We start from the raw sequence: 22,708 nt of genomic DNA, 5'->3' as shown, positions 1-22,708 counted from the left end.
ATACCATCCATCAAAGTTGCATTGACCTGGGAAGGACCTAGGCCGATGGAAGAAACCCATAGCAGCAGGTCCTCCCTCTCTGAATATCACCTAAAGAAGCAGACATAGCCTTTACAGCAATCTCCTACATAGTGTCACCTTTTCAAAGTGTCAGCTCTATCACGTGAATTCCTGTCAGGTAAGAAAAGCTCCAAAATGGATATCATGTTTACCCTAGAGCATGCTTACACCCTTGGAGACTTTTCAACCTGAGGTCACCTACATGATGTGGCTATATGTGGCCTAGCGCCAGCCCTATCTTTATAACCACAAACAACCTAATGCCTTCCTCTGACTCTGGCTGGACAACAGCCAACGATTAAAATACTTGCACAAAATGTCCATGAAGCTACTTTGGTTGGCCTCAGAGTCCTTTGTCCACATAGGGGCAATCGAAGCTGTCATCTATCTCAACTGACTGGATTGTAGAGAGAAGGCATAGTTTATGGAATGGGCTTGCCCTCTATATAAGGAACCTTAGCATGCCTGTTGGATTTTTTTGCTTATGCAGGGTCATCCTCAATCTTTTTGCCTCCTGCCTCCTATTTTTTCTGACCTGTTGCTGTTGGCTTTTGAACTCTGAGCACTTTACTACTGCTAACCAGTGTAAAGTGCATATGCTCTCTCTGTAAAATGTGTATGTGATTGGTTTATCCGTGATTGGCATATTTGATTTACTAGTAAGTCCCTAGTAAAGTGCACTAGAGGTGCCCAGGGCCTGTAAATCAAATGTTACCAGTGGGCCTGCAGCACTGGTTGTGCCACCCACACAAGTAACCCTGTAATCATGTCTCAGACCTGCCACTGCAGTGTCTGTGTGTGTATTTTTACACTGTAAATTCGACTTGGCAAGTGTATCCACTTGCCAGGCCTAAACCTTCCCTTTTCTTACATGTAAGGCACCCCTAAGGTAGGCCCTAGGTAGCCCCAAGGGCAGGGTGAAGTGTATGGATAAGGTAGGACATATAGTAATGTGGTTTATATGTCCTGACAGTGAAATACTGCCAACTTTGTTTTTCACTGTTGCAAGGCCTGTCTCTCTCATAGGATAACGATGGGGGCTTCCTTTAAATATGATTAAAGGTTAGATTCCCCTAGAAAGTAGATGGACATGTGGAGTTTGGGGTCCCTGAACTCACAATTTAAAAATACATCTTTTAGTAAAGTTGATTTTAAGATTGTGCGTTTGAAAATGCCACTTTTAGAAAGTGAGCAATTTCTTGCTTAAACCATTCTGTGACTCTGCCTTTTTTGTGGATTCCCTGTCTGGGTCAGTTTGACAGTTGGGTTGTTTTTCACCTCGCACTAGACAGTGACACAAAGGGGGCTAGGGTGTAACCTGCATTTCCTGATTAGCCATCCCTGCAAGGAGGGAGGGGTGAAGTGGTCACTCTCATCTGAAAGGACTGTGCCTGCCTCTGACAATGCCGGCTCCAACCCCCTGCTGTGTGTCTGAGGCCTTGTCTGGGCAAGGCAGGATTTCACAAGTAGGTGTGAGTCCCCTTTGAAGAAAGGTGACTTCAAAGACTAAAATGGGTATAAGAAGGGCACCCAAATCTACAGACTTTAGAAACACTTCTGGAACCAAGAGGAACCTCTGCCTGGAGAAGAGCTGATAGCTGAGGAAGAAGTGCTGCCATGCCTGTGACTGTGCTTTGTGGAGCTTTCCTGCAGTGCTGCTTCTGCCAGAGTAAGAGGGCAAAGACTGGGCTTTGTGTGCCTTCTCCAAGGGCTTGATTTAGAGCTTGCCTCCTGTTGTTTGAAGTCTTAGGGACAGCAAAGACTTCTCTCTGCCAGCACCTGGAGTCTCTGGAGAGACTCCTGCTCTGACAAGTGGTGCCCTATCCAGTCCCTGGGCCCTTGAAAGGAAAGCTGGTGGAAATCCAAGGAAATCGACTTCGGACGACTCCGGACCGCCGCCGCTCCTGAATCCGGTAACGCCGCCTGCACCCAATGCCGTGACCTTCGCTGGAACGCAACGCTCTTCGCAGGCCCGACGCCACAGCAGCCCCACTGAAGTCCGCGACTCTGTGGAAGTCGCCGCACCACATCGTGACCGACGCCGCTCGAAGTGCACGGATTCAACGTTTCGCACAGACGCCGCGATTCCTGACTTCGCGCATCGGCTTGTTTTCACTCTTCACCAAAGGTACTGTACTTGGGGGTCTACACAACTCCGTGTTAGGCACCGCTGGTGTCGGCTTGTTGGGAACGACTCCGTCACTACGCCGTGTTAACATCTCATCGAAGCATTTTTGTTTCTAAGCGCTATTTTTGAGTTTAATCTTTAAAAATTCATAACTTGACTTGTGTATGTCAGATTTTTGTCGTTTTGGTCTTGTTTTGTTTAGATAAATATTTCATATTTTTCTAAACCGGTGTTGTGTCATTTTGTAGTGTTTTCATTAAGTTACTGTGTGTGTTGGTACAAATACTTTACACCTAGCACTCTGAGGTTAAGCCTACTGCTCTGCCAAGCTACCAAGGGGGTAAGCAGGGGTTAGCTGAGGGTGATTCTCTTTTACCCTGACTAGAGTGAGGGTCCTTGCTTGAACAGGGGGTAACCTGACTGTCAACCAAAGACCCCATTTCTAAAATGCCCAAGCAGGAGCTGTGCCCACCAATAGTATGCAATGCAGAGGCCAATTAATAATAAATAATTATCCAATCCCCTGGCCTGGCCTTGATAGAGGGCGTCATTCACCTGGCTCTAGGGCCTGGACATTGCATTCAAGGATTAGACAACCCCTCTTTGGCACAGCACTTCTCTAACTAACCACTGATGTATATTAACTCATAAACTTAGCCTACTTTAGCCCTTGGTGTGTAGCAGTGCCTATTTGGGACCTCATGTGGTAGGTCGTATCCTGCATAAGTGGCCTGGATCCTAGAAGGAAGGAACTTTACGCTGTCTGTGCAACGTTGGTGCATTAATTCTGGGACAGTTGTTGATAGTAAGGAAGAGTGAAAGATGCCCGGAGAAGTATCCTGCAAGAGCCAATGACAAAAGACTAGCAGGGGTACTTCGGACTGAAGCTGCCATTCCATTAGGCCTGTTCCCCCAGGAAGAACGCTTTGACTTGTAAGATATTTCAAGTGTAGAATAAAGCAAACATCAACATACTGTTCGAGTTTTAAATAAATATGCTTCCCTGCTTTCCCTGTTGTGGGTTTGGAGAATCTCATTAGTTGTACTATAAAAATGTAAATCACCTCACAAATTTAGAATGTATAAGGAAACGATCTGGACAGTGTGGGAAGAACTGGGGTGAAGGTGTGAAATCGTTGTGTTGGTGAAAAGCCGGTACCAATCAAGATGGTCAGTTTTGTGCAGAATTCGATCTTATCTACAATGTAATAATATATAATAATATGAAGTTGGGTGGGATAGTGTGGTCAGTCACCATTGAATGCTTCTTTTTCAGTTTCTACGCATATATGTTTTTGGGGGGTTAAATCCAATTTTACTGCAATGTTTTTCATAAATCATTTAGTACTGAGGAGGCTACTAAACCTCCCTGAATTTTCAAACTAAACGTGGCCCAACTTGATGTTCCAATTGGTTTTCTGAAATATACTCCCAAAGCAGGAGTTTGTTTTGAAAATAAACTAAAATAACACTGGTCCTGATGTGTATGGAGTTTTCTTCCTGCATGTGAGCTGTTTATTTCTTGTGCACCGTGGGCCTTCCCATCACAGTGACAGCTAACAGTAAAAAATGATTGCGGAACCCTGTCCTAAATAGAGCAGACCTTCTGATGCTCAGTAACTGGAAGCCCTGTAGCGGGCATGCTGCCAGTGGGTAATTCCCAAAAGGTAAGCCCGCTAAGGCTCTGCTGTTAGAAAGATGTTAGTTCCCCCCACTCTCTACGAGGCTGCAGACAACTGAAAGAACCACTGGATTGGAGTGAAGCTGCCAATCAGACAAATCTAAATGACTTTCTGACTCTCAGACTCTTTTGGCTCAGATCTTACGGTCTAAATATGATTCATCCTGGTGCAATGATGATAAATCTGCCAAAGGGGCAATACATTCAAAATTAAAGAAAGAAAACATTTCATATATTAGTGATTAGACACTACATAGCTTCTCTAATCATAGACTTCTTAAACAAGAGATGCTGGCGAGGTATACATCTAGTGAGGCACAAAACTAGAGACTCAGACACACCAAAGCATGGTTATTGTGTCTCTTGATAGACTAGTATTGTTGGCAGCATATTTCCTTCCCTGCTGTCAATTGTAGGCTTCTGAAACACAGGCACAAAATAAGCTGCTTTAGGTTGGTGGACTGGTTTTCATGCAAAAAGTGGTCCCAAAAAGTCAAATTCTCTCCCCAAGCATTTTCAAGCTCTATTTCGAATTCCTCTGTACAACCTTCAGAAACTCAGGAGTACTCTTCCACCTAATAATAGGGTTCAAACTTGGATGCCTAACAACCACCTCAAACTAAACCCAGAGAAAACAGAACTCCTCTCATCTCACAAGAGAAAGCTAACCCAGCGATCCAAGACTGAATGCACCTCCTCCCGGACATGAAGGCCCCACTTCCATCATTTAGAATGAACAATCTCTGAGATTCACCCTAGACAAGTGTCTGAACCTCCAGAACAATCTCTCCTCCATGGCTAAGAGTGTCCGTTTCCAACTAAGGCTTCTTTGGGGAATCAGGAACCTCATTCCTGCCCACGACTTTAAATCTGTTGTCCAGGAACTTGTGCTCTCCAGACTTGACTACGGAATGCCAGTCTTTTTTGGCATTCCCAAAGTTCACCTAGGTCCTCTCAGAGCAGTCCTACATGTGGCAGCCCACTTAGGAACATGGCACAAGAAATTAGATAATATCCCTACCCCTTTGTATGCTCCCTTCAGTGGCTTCCCATATAAGCAAGAGCTCAATTTAAATTGCCTTCCTCACTCATAAAGCTATGCACTTCTGTTTACCCTTGTACCTTTCCAGGAAACTTAACATCTCAGGTTCCGGCTGTGAGAAATTGGATTGTTGGTTGTCTGGGGTGTAAGCCCTGGTCAAGCAGAAACTACAATTCTTGTCAGGGCAAGGCAAAAGCAAGCCCCAAATAAACCTCTGCCCACCCTCTGGTAGCTTGCCAGGCTTAACTTCAAGATAATGTTTAAAGTATTTGTGCAGCACTTCAAAGAGTAAAAAAGTGAAAGCACCACATAAAAGGGGCCCCATACCATGTTAGAAAAATATTTTATTGTTTTATAAATAAAGCAGGACCGAAACAGCAAAAATCCAAGAAGCAGAACATGCGTTATGAATTTTTAAAGAGCTGTAAAATAGTGCATAGAAGCAAGAATCATCAACCGGGGATAGCTGCTTGCGCTGGACCTGGACAAAGTCAAAAGTTCAGGCTGATCATGATGGACTGCGGGCTGGCTATAGGGACACAGTCAGGACAGCTGAACCTAAGTACCTTAAATCCTGGTTGTGGAGCATTCTGTGGATTTGAAACAAAGAGGCATTGTGCAGTCGATGCAATGAGTTGGTTCCGAGATGCAGTGAGGCTGCGGTGCGAGGTCTTGTTGCATGACAGGGCTTGCGATGAAAGGATTGGTGTTAGGAATGCGTTGTGCCACTGAGGTGAAGTGTTGGATCCAATGAGGGCTAAGGCGGCAATACAGAGTGGTAGCATCATCAGAGACTGCAGTCGGCGAGGGATGCAAGGAGCTTGAGCCAGGGAAAGCGCATGCAGGGGCATGTCTGAAGGTCATGCGCCGGTCCCAAGGTATGGCAATGCAAGTCTGTTCTGTTGGTTTTGACCCACGCAGTAGCTGTGATGCATCAGTTTTGCCCCACCCAGCAGCAGCGTTGATCGGTTCTGCTCCCGCAGCAGAGGATGCATTGGTTCTTCTGGAGCAAAGACATTAGGCCCATTTCCAAGGGTTCAGGACTGGGGTGGCACAACTTGGCAGGGTAGACTCACAGATGGCAGAGTTCCGCTTCAGAGTAGGGTGCTTGGAAGTGTTTTATGTCTGTAGGACTTTAGATCAAGAGACCAGCAAACTAGGCCTTGGAGTCACTATGGTTTCTGGGTTGGAGAGACTCGGGTCTAGACCTTCTCATGCCCAGACAAGAGGGGAGCAGGACAGTGCAAATAGACAGGTGTTCAGCAGAGTAGCAGTCGTGCAGAGGGGCAGTCCTTCAATAGCATAGCAGTCTTTGTTCCTGGCAGATCATCAACAGGTCCAGGTACTGTAGTGATGGTGTCAGAGGTCCAGTACTTATATCTAGCTTGTCATTTGAAGTGGGGGAGACTTCAAAGACATGCGTTTGAATTGCACAGAGTTCCTGTCCTTCCTGCCCAGGCTTTATGCTCACTATAGGGGGCTATGCTGCACTTTGTGTAGGGGAAGAACACAGCCTATTCAGTTGTAAGTGATGTTGTTCACAGCTGCCCCCCATCCTGCCATGAATGGGCCATCAAGCCACACATAGGCTCCCATTGTGTGACTGTCTAGGAGGAATACACAAAGCCAAGCTGTCGCCCAACCCCAGACGTAGAAGCAGATATACGCAGCTGTCACCAAATGGCTAAAGTAAGAAAATTCCAACTTTCTAAAAGTAGCATTTTCAGAATTGCAATTTAAAATCTGACTTCACTATAAGTTGTGATTTTAAATTATGATTCCACACACACCAAACTTGGAAAATCTATCTCTTACCAATTGGAAATTATACTTATAATGTGTTATAAGGCAACTCCGATGTTATCCTATAGGAAATAGGCCTTGCAATACTGAAAAATGAATGTAAGAGTTTTACATTACCAGGACATGTAAAACTTAAAAGTAGATGTCCAACTTTTTAAATACACAGCACCCTGTCCTTGGGGTTGCCTAGGGCCTACCTTTTTGGTGACTTATATGTATTAAAAAGGAAGGTTTGGACCTGGCAGAAGGATTTTTTGCCAGGTCGACATGGCCACTCAAAACTGCCCCCACAGGCTCTGAAATAGCAGGCCTGAGTGATGTTGAAAGGGCTACCTAAGTGGGTGGCACAATCAGTGTTGCAGACCTACTAGTAGCATTTAAACTACAGACCTTAGACACATGTAGTGCCATTTGTTTAGGGATGTATAGGTAGAATAAATATGTCAATTGGTTATACGCCAACCTAACCATGTTTTAGGGAAAGAGCATAAGCATTTTTGTACTGTGTTAAAAATGTTGGCAGTGGTTTGCACCCTGTCCATGTAAGGACCCTTACTCTAGTCTGGGTAAGGAAGCCACACAGCTAAGATAACCCCTGCTCGCCCCCTTGGCAGCTTGTCACAAGCAGTCAGGCTTATCTCAGAGGCAATGTGTAAAGACTTTGTTCACACACAGTAACACAGTAAAAAACACTACAAAAGTACTCCACACCAGTTTAGCACAATAGGCAATATTTATCTGATTAAAACAAGACCAAAATGACAAAAAACAACATTCACAAGTAAAGATACAAATTTTCAAAGGTTAATTCTTACTAAAGTGCTTGGAAACACGATAGCTCCAACTGGGGCTATCACGGCGTCTTAAAGAAGTCATTCGCAACAGTCCAACGCCACTCGTGCGGGAGTGTGAGCTGGTCACGGAGTCGCACGGAGCCCAGGTACAGTACCTTGGAAAACAATTAGGAAACAAAGAGGTTGCACGTAGTCGGGGAATTTGGGTATAGCTGGAGCTGGTGAGGTGTTGGTTCTTTACTGATACTGGGGAGGTGAAGCATCAGTTACATGGCATGTTATGGACATCAATGAGACACCACTGAAGACTCACATTGTGGCGGGACTTTGCAGGCACTGTGGCGGCATTAGTCCTGTGTTGCAGGTCACAGCCATTGCACTCAGCAGAGACCATGGCTCCAGCGGAGACAGCAGCATGTAGTCAGAGGGTGGCATTAGTTCTGAAGCCACTCTGGAGTCGATGTCCTTAGTTTTTTCCTTGTTGCACCAGAACTCACTCCCAAAGTGCCAGGGACTTGATTTGGCACCACTTGGCAAGTCAGGACTCTTAGCAAAAGAGCCCAGGCACTGGCAGTTGATGTCTTTGATGTCCCTGAGACTTCTTAACAGGAGGCAAATTCAATCCAAGTCTTGGAGAACCTTTGGAAGGAGGATGTAGGAAGCCAAGTCCAGTCCTTTCACTCCCAGGACAGAAGCAGGCAGCAGCTGACCAGCACAAGAAAGCAACAGGTCCAGAAGCATTTTAACTCTATGGTGTCAGAGGTCCAGTACTTATACCCATTTCTATTTTTGAAGTAGGTAAACTTCAAAGAGAAGTCTTTGTAATGCACAAGACCCTGCCTTTCCCTGCCTTGGCCCCAGACACACTCTAGGGGGGTGGAGACTGCTTTGTGTAAAGACAGACACAGCCCCATTCAAGTGCAAGTGTCAACTCCTCCCACCACTTTAGCTCAGGAAGACCCATCAGCCTGGTGTTGGGCCATCAGGACATGCAGGACACACCTCAACTCCCTTTTTGTGACTGTCTAGAGTGAATGCATAAACAGCCCAAATGTTATCCTGCCCCAGACGTGTATCCCACAGACAGGCAGAGGCACAAAATGGTTAATCAAGAAAATACCCACTTTCTTAAAGTTGCATTTTTAAACCTACAATTCCAAAAACAACTTCACCAAAAGTTGTATTTTTAAATTGTGAGTTCAGAGACCCCAAACTCCTTATCTCTGTCTGCTTTCAATGCAAATTACACTGAAAAGATACTTCAAGGCAATCCCCATGTTACACTATGGGAGAGATAGTCCTTGCAATAGTGAAAAACAAATTTAGCAGTATTTCACTATAAGGACATGTAACACACACCAGTTCATGTTCTACCTTTTAAATACACTGCACCCTCCCCATGGGGCTGCCTTGGGCTGACTTTAGGGGTGACGTACATGTAGTAAAATGTAATGTTTGGGCCTGGAAAGTGTGTGATTTTGCTCAGTCTAAATTGCAGTTTCAAACGGCAAACACAGACTCTTCAGTGGCAGGTCTGATACATGTTTACAGGGCTACTCAGGTGGGTGGCACAATCAGTGCTGCAGGCCTACTAGTAGCATTTGATTTACAGGCCCTTGGCACACATAGTGCACTTTACTAGGGACTTACTAGAAAATCAAAGAGGCCATTCATGGATAAACCAATACATTTTAGACAGAGAGCATATGCATGTTAGCACTGGTTAGCAGTGGTAAAGTGCTCAGAGTCCTAAAACAAGAACAGGTCAGAACAAATAGGATGAAGACGGCAAAAAGTTTGGGGATAATCTTGCAAAAAGGGCCAGGTTGAACACACTGTTTAGCCACGGCAAGGTGTGCAGACTCCTAAGGCCAGTAAAGTCAGCAAACAATGGAGGTCTAAAGGCTCTAAATTGACCCTCCTCGAAACCCCCACCTTAAATCATGAGTGATTCATGAGCCAGTCATTCTCCAGAAGTGCCACAAAATAAAAGAACTCACTCTAGCTGAGCCTGCACATGAATTCATGTCATGTCACTTTCAAAAAAAGACTTCAAAGCTCTTCTCTTTAACAACACCTGGCCTAACAAGCTTCTACCCCTTTACTCTTCTGTCAAGTGAAGACTAACCTCAACCAGCGTAAACAATTGATGTCCAGCTCGGGGCCTGCGTGTCACTGCTATGTTTTTCAATGAATGAGTGGAACGCGCACTTCCTCACAGGGAGGCTAACTGATGTTTTTTACACCTTTAATTTTACATGTGTATTTTCTTTTAGATATTGATATGTTCTGCTTTGTTGTAAAGTGTTCTACAGGCCATGTCCACAATATTTAAAAAAAAAAACACAAAAATAAATAAAGTGAATGAAATGTAATCCAAATAACAAACACGTAGTAAAACGAAGACCCTCCATTCAAATTTTTTGTAAAATACCTTCCTGGGTGGGCCTGATGATCTTAAATGTGTCTAGATCCAAAAGTCAGAAATCTGGATTTCCTTCATACCTATCTGAGCACATCTTTCAATGATGTGGCATATCCTTCTTACTTATTTACTTGTTTATGTATTTATTTTATACAGTGTGTAAAGCGCTGCATGCTGCCTACCCTAGAATCAGTGCACTCATTAAGGGGACAAAAAAAGCACATAATTACTGTTAGAAATGGGTTGCCCCCTGTCCAAAAAAGGACCCTTATTCTAGTCAGTGTAAAGGAGAATCACCCTTAGTTAACCCCCACTCACCCCCTTGGTAGCTTGGCACGAGCAGGCAGTCTTAGCTTCAGAATCAATGTGTAAAGTATTTGTACCAACACACACAGCAACTCAGTGAAAACACTACATAATGACACAACACAGGTTTAGAAAAAGAGGTCATATTTATGTGAATAAAACAAGACCAAAATGGCAAAAATCCAACATACACAAGTCAAGTTATGAATTTTCAAAGAATATGAGTCTTAAATCGTTTAGAAAACAGTCAGAATGTTGTTAGCGTACAAAAGTACCTGGGTGGCGTCAAAATAACACCGCACGGGTGAGTGGTCATCGGAAAAGGGCAACGCTGCGTCGATTTCTCACTCGCAAGCGAGACCGGGCTTCGTTTCTCCTCCGGTATAGTCAGCTTGCGTAGTTTCTCCTCTCCCGCAAGAGAGCGAAGGGTCGATCTGGACATGCACCTCGGGTTTGGGCAGGATTTGCGTTGTTTTGCCGTGCCCAGCGATGTTGAATTGAAAATCCGGTCACACGGTATCACAAAACGGTGCTGCGTGGGGTTTGCGTCATTATCAGCTTCCATTAGTGGGTGTTGCATGGTGTTTCTCGAGCCGCTTTGCATAGATATTCCAGCCGCAATGCAGCTGCGTTTAAAACTGCCCCACACAGCAGTCTATGTTTGGATTTTCAGTCTTTGTCTGCCAGCTTCACCTTTCAAGGGCCCAGGAACTGGATAGGGCACTACTTGGCAGGGCAGGAGTCTCAGCAGAGAGTCCAGGTGCTGTCAGGGGAAGTCTTAGAGGCAAGCTCAGTTCAAGCCCTTGGAGATTCTTCACAAGCAGGAATGCACTACAAAGTCCAATCTTTGTCCCCTTTCACAGTCACAGGCAAAGCAGGACTTCTCCTCAGCTCTTCAGCTTTGGCCTTCGCAGAGGTGATCTAATTTTTCTGGGGTTTGGGTGCTCTTCTTACACACCTTTCTGCCTTTGAAGTAGGCCTACTTCAAAGAAGAGTCTCTCTTGTTTGTGAGATCCTGCCTTGCCCAGGCCAGGCCCCAGACACACACCAGGGGGTTGGAGACTGCATTGTGTGAGGGTAGGCACAGCCCTCTCAGGTGTGAGTGACAACTCCTCCCTTCCCTCCCGGCACAGATGAATCATCAGTATATGTATGCTACACTCCAGCTCCCTTTGTGTGACTGTCTAGAGAGAGGTGCAAATAGCCCAACTGTCAAACTAACCCAGACAGGGAATCCACAAACAGGAAGAGTCACAGAATGGTTTAAGCAAGAAAATGCCTACTTTCTAAAAGTGGCATTTTCAAACACACAATCTCAAAACCAACTTTACTAAAATATGTATTTTTAAATTGTGAGTTCAGAGACCCCAATCTCCACATGACTATCTGACCCCAAAGGGAATATATGCTTTAATTATATTTAAAGGCAGCCCCCACGTTAACTTATGAGAGGGAAAGGCCTTGCAACAGTGAAAAACGAGTTTGGTTAGTATTTCACTGTCAGGACATATACAACACATTAGTACATGTCCTACCTTAAATGTACACTGCACCCTGCCAATGGGGCTAACTAGGGCCTACCTTAGGGGTGTCTTATATGTAATAAAAGGGAAGGTTTTGGCCTCGCAAGTAGGTACACTTGCCAAGTCAAGTTGGCAGTTTAAAACTGCACACACAGACACTGCAATGGCAGGTCTGAGCCATGTTTACAGGGCTACTAATGTGGTTGGCGCAACCAGTGCTGCAGGCCCACTAGTAGTATTTGATTTAGAGGCCCTGGGCACCTCTAGTGCACTGTACTAGGGACTTACCAGTAAATCAAATATGCCAAGCATGGAAAGCCAATCACACATTCATTAAACATAGGAGCACTTGCAATTTAGCACTGGATAGGAGTGTTAAAGTGCCCGGGGGAAACAAACACAGCAAAATCAGGGTCCAGCACACATCAACAACATGGGAAACAGAGGCAAAAAGTTAAGGGAGACCACACACAGGATGCCAAGTCTAACAATTACAGTTCAGGGGATCAAGTCAGTCACATTGTTTTCTGCTTGTTGGAGCTTCCCTTCTTCTAAGTGGATTATTGTCAAAGTCTTGGATATATGAACCACAAATATATAAATGCTCTTGTGTTAATGGCTTTGTCCAGTCTTACGTTTCTTACCAGCTGGAGAATAACAATATAGTATTAGAGAGAGTTCATAAACACCGAACACAACGATACACATAGGGCCTCATTACAACGCTGGCGGTCAAAGACCGCCAGGGGTGTTTCGGCGATTGTACCGCCAACAGGCTGGCAGTACAATCTGGCGAATTGCGGTCGCACAGCCGGGATCGGCGGTTTCCCGCCATGGTTGTCCCTGCGGTTTTATTCCACCAGGGCAACGCTGCCCAGGGAATTACGAGTCCCCTTCCCGCCAGCCTGTCAATGGCGGTAGAGTCCGCCATGCAAAGGCTGGCAGGAAGGGGAATCGAGGGGCCCCTGGGGGACCCTGCACTGCCCATGCCAAGTGCAGACAGTGAAAAGCACGGCGGGTGCAGCTGCACCCGTCGCACAGCCGCAACACCGCCGGCTCCATTAGGAGCCGGTTCCCATGTTACGGCCGACATCCCCGCTGGGCCGGCGGGGATCTCAGAATGAGGCTGACGGGATTGCAGCCACATTGGTGGCCACTCAATGGTAAAACCTTGGCGGGCGGCGGAATCTCATAACCAATCACATTGTCTTCTCACTCAGACGGAACCTCGTACAGACATGCTTTTTCTGCCCTTAGGGATTATGAGATGATGCTTATCTCCCAATATTTGTGGGTGCTGACAAAGCTACTTTCAGCCACAATGATGGTGGATTACTGGTTATAAATATCTATTTTCTAAATATTTACTTTGCATAAATGATGAATGCCACTACACCTCATTATAGGGTGCTTTAGCTGTGCAGAAACATGTTGATCTCTGTAGCATTATGCGGTTGAAGTTAATTTCACAGGGTGTGTGTTATGCGGGGAGGGTGGGGGAGTGGGTGCTGTCTCGGAAGGGGTGGGGGGTGATGTATTGGAAGGGTGGCGTGGGAGGGGATGCTATCTTTGAAAGGGGAGGCTGCCTTGGAAGGGGGAATGGGGGGAATCATCTGCCAGTGACAGGAAAGGAATTTCCTGTCACTGGCAGCTTTTCTTCCATGTCTGCGTGTGTGATTGCTGAAGTGAGTGCAAGTTGGTATGTTTGTGTGAATTCATATCTTTGGATGCGAGTGAATGCGTGTATATATATGTGTGTTGGTGAATGCATGTATGTATGCATGTTGGTGAATGCATGTATGTAAGCATGTTGGTGAGTACGTGTATGAAGGGTGCATGTGGGTGTGTGTGCGTGTATGTGGGGAGGTCGGGGGAGGAGGGTGCTGTCTTGGAAGGGGGGTGATGTATTGGAAGGGGGCTGAGGGGAGTGGATACTGTCTTGGAAGGAGGTGCTGTCTTGGAAGTGGGGTTTGGGGGAAGTCGTCTGCCAGCGACAGGAAAGCAATTTCCTGTCACCGACAGCCTTTCCACCAGGGTTTTCGTGGAGGTTCTACCGCCACAGAAACCCTGGTTGGCAGGTGACTCCTAATACCGCTGTTCAGTGGACAGCCAGCCTGGAGGTGCTGTCCTCCGGCCCGGCTGTCCTACCGCCCTGGCCGTACTAGCGGGGATGTGGCAGATTGGGAGAGGCCATACTGCCACACTCATAATGTGGTGGTCTTCACCACCGGCCTGTCGGCGGTGTGAACCCCACTGCGGCCCTGGCGGTCTTCGGATTACCAGGGTCAAAATGAGGGCCCAGGTGTCTCAATTGCAAAGATTTTGCATAGGGCAACACTGCAAGTCTTTTTGCTGCACTGCCCTACGCCAAACCGAAAGGGGAGGAATGTACCATATTTACGAGATATGGTGCATCCCTGTCCTTTCAACCAGCACACAATTTGGTGCCTATGCCTCAGATATGATTGAGAGGGCTGCACCATTGGAGCATCTAAAAAAGTGACGCTCCAGCAGTGCAAGTATTTTATAACTAAACCCCTAGGTCTTTAAACACTCCCCTTTTAGCCCTTGTGCGTGTGCAGATATTTCAAAACCACCACATAACTACTCAGAGTGTACTAATAAGAAGGTTACTGTAGGCCTGGGTGAAAAGTTGAGGTTTCAGGGACTTGTTCAACTTTAAGTAACCATTTTCAAGTTTCTGAAGTGGTGATAGAGGACTATACAGGAACAACATTTAAGTGCAATGAGATTGTCTGGCAAATAATGTGAATTACGACCACAAACTCTGTTGTATTGTACGCAACTGGCCTGTAACTTTGTGATAAAGCGATTGACTTAGACAAGCTCACCTTGTCATCATCCACGTGAGCAAAGGTTTAACACTTTCTTAATTTGTCCTATTACAATATGATTGCATTGCGAACACATAATATTGTACTTATCAAACAGTGTATGTAGTAAGCAGAATTCTGCTATTATATAAAGTACCTCAAAGAAATGATGAAACGTAACCTGACCTCTTTGGACCGTTTGCAAGGAATAAAATCTTCTGACCAGCTCATTATTATGGATTTGTAACAAGATGATATCCTTTTGTCCAGATTTGTACATAAGTGCAACATCTATCAATGCATGTGTGTTGATATATTTTAATTGTTGATTGTCTTTTACAAATGAACACAATAATTAATTTGTGAAAGTAGTGTTTTGCAATTCTATATCCCACTTAAAAAGAATTCAGATTTGTTGAATCCGAATATTTTTGGTCGATGTAAATGTGTTTTTTATATGTTCATTATTAAATGCTCTGTTCCAAGTCTCCTTAACTGCTTTACATTTTGTACTGTTAAAATTGTATTCGGATTTTTAACTTGATTGACAATTGATGAAGAACCAAATACCCCAGCACTGTCTACTGCAAACTGGGGATTTGCTCCGATATAAATTATGCCTCAGCTCTAGATCTCATATACATGACGTGTTCTTTATCCAAGTAATTCTGAGTCTTCAGTTCTAAGATTGACTTAACACACACTCCATACGATACTTTTCAGATGTGTTTTGAGTTTATCGAGTGCACGTGGCCAGTCAGATGCACTGAAAGTGCGAATGTTGGTTTTCATAATCTTCTGTCGATCTAACAGCAGTATAATTTCCCTCTTTTAGGATTACACTATCACCATGTACTTTCAACAGAGCTGGCGCGACAAGAGACTTGCCTACACAGCTATTCCCCTGAACCTTACTCTGGACAACCGAGTGGCTGACCAGCTTTGGCTTCCTGACACCTACTTCCTGAATGACAAGAAGTCCTTCCTGCACGGGGTTACTGTGAAGAACCGGATGATACGATTACACCCTGACGGAACTGTGTTGTATGGACTCAGGTGGGTGAATCTTTGTATTCACAGATGGCAGTTTACCTTGGCAAACCTGTTGCAGGGGTGTAGTTGCCGTACATGTATTGGAACCTGTGTGCTGAAATGCTTGTTGATGACTCGAACAGTTTTTGGTGAATGATCTTTACTATTTCTATGGGACAGAATCAGATAAAGTATTTATAGTAATGCAGCATCGTGCATGATCTTCAACATTTGGTCCCCACACCTAGAACTTTAGAGGCTTATTTATGAGAGTATTGTGCCGCCGGAGCTTCACTGTTTGTGAAGCTACAGGGGCACAAACCTTTCAACCATGTCTATAAGGCCATGCAAGGCCACTTTGCATGGCTTTGAATGGCCTCATAGATAGGGGATAAGGCAAAGTAGCAAAGTTGCCACGTTGCCTTTCTTTGCACCAGGGAGGTGTTCTATTGCTGTTGTGGTGAGTTTTCCCATGCACTACCTGTGAGTTTTGACGCTACCACAGATCCACTTAATCATGTAAACCCGGGGAAGCTTCAAAACCTTATGCTTCCTGAGGTGAGGCCTAACGAAGTGAAATATTTTTATTTCTTCTTATTTTCTCCTCCTTCCATGTGGTTGCATTTCATCATACATAGAAAGAGGAAAAACCTTTTTTGGGATTGTTTTTGTGCAGGAAGGCTACCATTCCTGCACAAAAATAATCCTGCATACAAAGCAGACACCCTTGCACCATGGTGCAAGGGTGCCTTCATTAGCATTAGGCTGCCATACAGCACCAGTGCAGAGGGAAAGGACAAGAATGCACAATATTGCTTAAGTATGATGCATTCCTGCCCTTTCACTTTTCCGTAGGACAGCACAGCAATATGGCTGCCATTTGCCAAAACCCCGTAAATAAGGTCCTCAGAGCTCATTAATAATAGTTGCTGGAGTAATGGCTGGAACGAAACAGATGCGATAGTATGAAGAGCATTGTGACCATGCTCACGAATAGGTAAACCTTTGAGGTCTCCACCAGCCTCTTTTAAACTAATCTCTGGTGGCCCAGCTTTTAGGATTGGAAGCCCACTAATAAAACATGTCTATCTTCATAAAGGGTGTGACCAAAATGAAAATAGGAATTATAAAACATATAGAGTTGGAAACAAGGGCAGTAAACTGGGTTTTTTGTAAAAGCACTATGGTTTAACAGAAGAGAGTCGGACCAAGGAGCCAGTGAGACACACAGGAGAAGAACATCATACAAAATATAGATTTAAAAGTAAACTCCATTCCATTTACTGAGTGCAAATTCTGAAGAATAATGGGTAAGTTATTCTCCAAAGGATTTTGAGTGACATTGAATATACAACGAGAGTGAAGCTTGCGTTGTTTATGATGTCACTCAGAACCCCGAGGGGAATAACATTCTTGTTATTCACATTTTACCCAGCTGTCATTTTTTTTGCCCAGTTATTATGTTCGCTGCGGTAAAAAAAAAATGCAACTTGTCTCTGGAGGTTTACACTAGATTACTGTTTATTACAGCACATCAGGAAGGTTTCCATCCTTATCCAATGCAGTACTGTGTTTGGGGGGAATGAACTGAAAAATGCTGTCAGTCTATTTAACATGGATATTCAGGTGCTTCTTTTCCTCGATTAATACAAGCCTAATACTTCAAATTTGTGAAAAGGGATAGCAGGTCTATCTGCTTGACAAAATTGGAATGAGAATGCATTAGTTTTGAGTAGATCTTTTTGGGTCCTCAACCTTAGGTATGCATGGAGCTGGCCATGGAGTTTTGGAAAGTTTTGGATAAATGGTCCTCCCTAAATTCAAGGTATTTACAATGCCATTTTCCATTGGACACAGGATGGTGAAGTCATATTTGTCATCTCTGCTGCTAGACATCTGGCTTTAGCAAGGATGTTAGCAAGGGGAGAAGGACCTTGCCCTGTTATTCCTATTTTTTGTAATAGGTACCATGATGTGTTCTGTGGGTTTCTTTCCTTAATTGTCATTGAACATAGCAATACATTCTATGGCAGCAAGTGTTTCTTGCATAAGCTTTCTGATAAATTTGAAGACTATCGATGGCTGCAAGTACTCTTTTGACAAAGTATTAGCAGGCCTTGGCTTGGCTGAAACCTAGCAAGAATAACAGCATGGAGGGCACCAGGAAGGAGTTGACTAAGAAGCAGACTAACAACACTTGTTGTTGGACCAAACATAGGGTATTATTTCTGACCTTGTTTATAGAAGTGGGTATGGGTGTCCAGGACGTAGGGTCAGATTGTCTAACTTTTTCCATGGCTGCAGGTTTGCCAAGGTCCACTCAGATGGTCAGGAGCCGATTTTAATAATGCATAGGTAAAGCAACAGGATCAAATTTATGTTTGTACAGTACACCCTTTAAGATCCTACTCACTGTGAGGAAATTATTGTATTGGCAAGACTCTTTTTACACATTTCAGTCCCTGATCTCCTCCCCCTTTCTCCTACTATTTTTGTTACATTTGTAACACTGGATTGAAAGCACATCTTAGCCAAACAATTTAAGGGTCATTTTATGAGCTCATTATAGTGTAGATGCAACCACAGAAGTAGAGTAAGAGAAAGGATTATTTATCCCAGAGCTATGTTAATGAATGAGTTATGTGATAACAGTGCTTCTAGAGCTTCACACACCTCAGACCAATTTCTGGTTTAAAAAAATACATCAACGGGTATAGTGATTGATTCTTGTTTAGGCCTAGACTTTGAGACTTTTAGTTCCTCCAAAGTTTTACCTCTAGTAATTGTGAAATTCCATGTATCTTGGAGCAATTCAATAGTAAATCATTTCCTTCTGTACAAGATGGAGTTCCAAAAAGAGCACATTTTTCAGTGATTACAATGTGTATCATATGAGAGTTTGTGATATACTGCAGTTCGAAACCCATTTGGAACACAGAATAAGCCACTCACTTACACAGTCACAAAATATGACCATCCCATAATTAAATGTGTTACAATCAAATTAACATGGAACTAGAGGATAAAACACAATTGAGACACTCATGGGGTGTGGCCATGACATGTGAGATGGAGCCTTTTCTTTGGACACACACACAGGGACAGCCTCTCCACTGTGGCTAAGGAGCACCTCCCCACTGCTGAAAGGCAGCAGAAAAATACATTGATAATAAAAGTATTTTTTAGTCATTTTATTTTTCCGCCTTACCACTACCAGTCTGTCGAGTATATGGCGGGACAGGGCCAGCATCCTCTGTGTCAGCAGAGGGAGGAGGAGGAGTCGGTGCACTGTAAGTGCGCATTATCGTTTGGCAAGGCCTCTTAGGCCGGCCAAACTGACATGCGCACTTAGAACTTTCCAGCTAAGCTGTGTTTCATAGCTGGGTGGAGAACCAACGCAGGCTCCCTAACTGAGCGGCATTTCAGCCCGCTCATGTCAATCCTAGCCCTTCTCTCATGCTGAGTAACAGCATGAGAGAAACGTCTGGATAGGGTGGGAAGGGAAGCAAGCAGAGAAGAACTAAAGAGGCAGGAGCAGAGGAACACGGAGGGCTAGCAGCAGGTAAGGTAAGTCTTTTTATTTTTTTATTATCCCCCTGCTCTGCTCGCTGCCCCACCAAGCCTTCCTGGCAGCACCTGCCACTGTATATACATATATTGTTCCTCAGTATTGAACCTCAGACTTTATAGCAATTAATCGAAATGCTGGGAATTTATTAGCTTATTCAAATCTGCTGTTCTTTTGTCTTTGTTTTGAATGAATGTTGCATGATCAAAAAAAAAATGTTGAGCTCAAAGATAACAGAATTAAAGTGGCATCAAAGCTTCCTACTGAGGACTGCTTTGATAATACCGTTTTTGTTAGATGTTTAGCTTCAGAGTCCTCACACCTCAGCAAGATATATAACTGTGTGCATAACATAGTAGTTAAAAAGTATGCGTTAGTATATTACATTATGTGTTTCCACTAGTATGGTCCCTATGCACTCTTGTTTCCCTCCTCACAGGCATTCAAGTGCATGCTTCTATGGACCAAAAGGCATTGTTGCAGTGACCTGTGTTTACAGTGGAAGATGTTGTTTGATGGATTGGTGAAAAAGTGCTCCAGCCAGGGCCGTCTTCAGCTCTGGTGGTGCCCAGTGTGACAATCTTTGCTCCCCCCAAAAAGCCTCATTCTCCACAAATTTCCTCATTACCACACTCCAACAGTGCCTCTAATCTCCCCATAGCTACTCTCTCACATGCTTTTAGTTTGTTTTATATTGCTACTCATACCAGTGTAGGGTGTCAGAGCACTTTACATTGCATACAAAGCCAATGAATCATACTTATAAATCAGTTTTTAGGAAATGTTACATAGCACAACAAGGATTGTAAGGTGTAGGAGTCACAGGTCACTGATACTAGTCAGCAGTATATGTTAAGTGTTTGATCTGGAGAAGCACAAACTTGGGATATAAAATGTACCACAGTGGTTGGTTTTACCAATAATAAAGTAATTCTACCTAAATAATCACTTTGTAGCAATATTAGGACAATGAAAGTCTGAGGTAAAAACATAATGTTCTAACCTACGCAAAGGTATTTGCATACAGCTTTTCGATGACTGTTCATAGGTCACTGTGCTGTATTAAAGTTGCAACTTATCAACTCCACGTACCAAAGGGTTCTCTGTGACAAAAGCAGTAACCCACTGAGCTTTGCACCTAAAATACAGTTCTGTGATCTGCATGGTACACATTCTTTGCAATAGGAGTATTAACCTTCTGTGCTACTTTATCATGAGTGGAAACTGCAATAAATAAAACTCCGGATCTCACTCCAGCAGGAACTTTAATCACCAGAGTTATCTTGCCATTTTTATTGTTACTGGAAAACTGCTGGAAGCACAGAGCTCTGCAACAGGTGCTTTTTGTAGCGGTGTTGTGTCTAATCACAGCACTCTCGACCCCAAGGTCAGGGCCAGGAGCCTCTGCACCAATCGTGCCACCCTTAAGCTGGCCCTGCCTCCAGCCAAAGTACAGTGGGCTGGGTGCAGTGTTTTGCAGATGCTGTTTGTACATGAAATAGTGTTGAGAATGTGCTAATAAATGTTCTTAGGGGCAATATTGTGGAAGTAGTGCAAATGATTGGTTGTGTATGTATGGCGAAGTATATGAACTATGTGAATGTGTAGGTGTCATGCTGTGGATGAAATTGCCTGAAGTTATTGAGCTTCTGGCTCACGCTCAAAAGAGGTTTCAGGTTAAAAGTGAAATATGGAATTATATGCATAGAGGTACTCATTCTAAACACATTACTGCACCATATCTCAAAGCATCAAATGTGGAGTGACAAAAATAGAAAACCAAGCACCAGTGACTGGCTGATGGGTGTTCACCACTTTGGATGGTGTCAAGAAATAAACTGAAAGAGAAAAAGATGTTTGCTTTGGACACTTTAATCCTTTGTATAGTTGTGGCTTTTTACAATTGATGAAGGGATGTGTATTTTGGATTAGTAAGGGGGCTGCATGAATATGTTGATAGGTGTAAGTATAGATCACAGGAGCATATTTTTAGGTCTAGGTGTTGAAAACTGGTGCCTGGTATTTATGTCAGAAAGTCTTGAATACAGCTATAATGACCTTATGGAGCAGGACTGTGCTGGATGGCCTGTTCAGTTATACATAAAGATATGTCTCACTTGACCATGGGTGGTTTTAAATGAACACTTTGGCCCTCATTACAAGCTCTGTTGAACTCCATAGGAAAGTACAAAGGACAAAATTAATGTAACCAGATAGTATCTCTCCATGGGTTAACAAAGGTGAAGAGTTAGAGTCCTCGAAACAGGGATTAACTTGTTGGACCCATAATTACTGGGTCCTTTACAACAATTTTTCCCAAGGAGTTCAATGCAGATATTTATCTCCTGCTCTGAGCAGATGCTACATGTCTGTGAGAGGGCCAGGGGCATTGGGTGGGGGTCAGGAAATGTGTCTTGTGGGTGGGAAGGTTCTAGAGCAGTTGTCTTCAAACTGGAAAGTGTGTCCATCTTCTGAAGAGGGGGGCACAAGTTCACACACCCTTAATGATTGAGCTAGTCCCAAAACAAAGAAACTCAGCCACCTTTTTCTCTTGTGGATTGTGTGTACTGCATCACTGTCTTTGTGTGTTTTTGACGTATTTTTTAGAGACAATTAGGCTTGTATTGTAGTTCACAAATGCTCAATATGTACAGTGGCCAATACAAAAATTAGGTGGGTTGGCACATTATGCTGAGAAACAGTTAGCAACTCTTTCCATATGTGTCTGCAGACTTTTTTTAAACCCAAAAATTGATGTATTGTAAAAATGTAAAACAGTGTGAGATTAGTGGGATTATGCCAACTTGTGTGCAGAGAGCTGAAGTCTGGATGAGGCTTGAAGGGAGGAAATATTATGATGTAATTAGAGATGCCACCTTTTCCAAGGTAAAACACCGTTCATATGACCATGTTTTAAGATTCTGCTAAGGCCTGGGCATAATATTTCAAAAGAATATTTCATAAAATAGCCTGTATTCATTTTCCACGGGACTGTTCTGTCTTTATTTACTTCAATTATCAGCCAGGTATCGTTAATAGAGCTCTGTAATACATTTTAAAGTGCTTTCTTCTTATAGTTACAGATTAAAGTATGTACTGATAAGGGGAAACATTACCAACGTTTGGTGATTTTACACATTTTCTGTACTACCTGAACTGGTCAAGGAGGTTAAAAAATATCCCTGTGGCAACCATAAACTTGAAGAGACGCATCAATCACGGCTTTCAGGGAAAGAACTGGATAGGACTTAGAGGGGGAGGCTGTTTGGTCTGAATTTCAAGAATGGGATTTCAGTACTGACAGTGTTAAATGGAAATATAAAAGTGCAGGTATGCACTATACCAAAGTGAGTTTGTTCACTACTGAGAAGTATGGGTACTCTCCTAGTAAAAATATGACACCGCTGTGTGGAAGTGCTGGTAGATTCCCATTTATATTAGGGGCTGGTTATGGTTCCTATGAAGACACCTCAGGAGTTTTAGTTGGAGATTTTCATGGGAGACGTCAATCT

The 22,708-nt window shown here is 43.8% G+C and overlaps 1 protein-coding gene across 2 annotated transcripts in view; it reads left to right on the top strand.

Annotated features, from left to right (window-relative positions):
* LOC138265741 (gamma-aminobutyric acid receptor subunit beta-4) overlaps window positions 1–22,708 on the top strand; it is a 603,058-nt gene that overhangs the window by 363,850 nt on the left and 216,500 nt on the right. For both annotated transcript variants that reach the window (XM_069213752.1, XM_069213744.1), the window contains exon 4: window positions 15,432–15,652. In XM_069213752.1, the coding sequence (XP_069069853.1) occupies window positions 15,432–15,652 (221 nt within the window). The remainder of the gene's footprint in view (window positions 1–15,431; window positions 15,653–22,708) is intronic.

This window comes from Pleurodeles waltl, chromosome 2_1 (assembly GCF_031143425.1).
Source record: "Pleurodeles waltl isolate 20211129_DDA chromosome 2_1, aPleWal1.hap1.20221129, whole genome shotgun sequence".
Taxonomy (NCBI): domain Eukaryota; kingdom Metazoa; phylum Chordata; class Amphibia; order Caudata; family Salamandridae; genus Pleurodeles; species Pleurodeles waltl.
The sequence above is the reverse complement of the archived record's forward strand: the minus strand, read 5'-3'. Positions and strand labels throughout refer to the sequence as shown.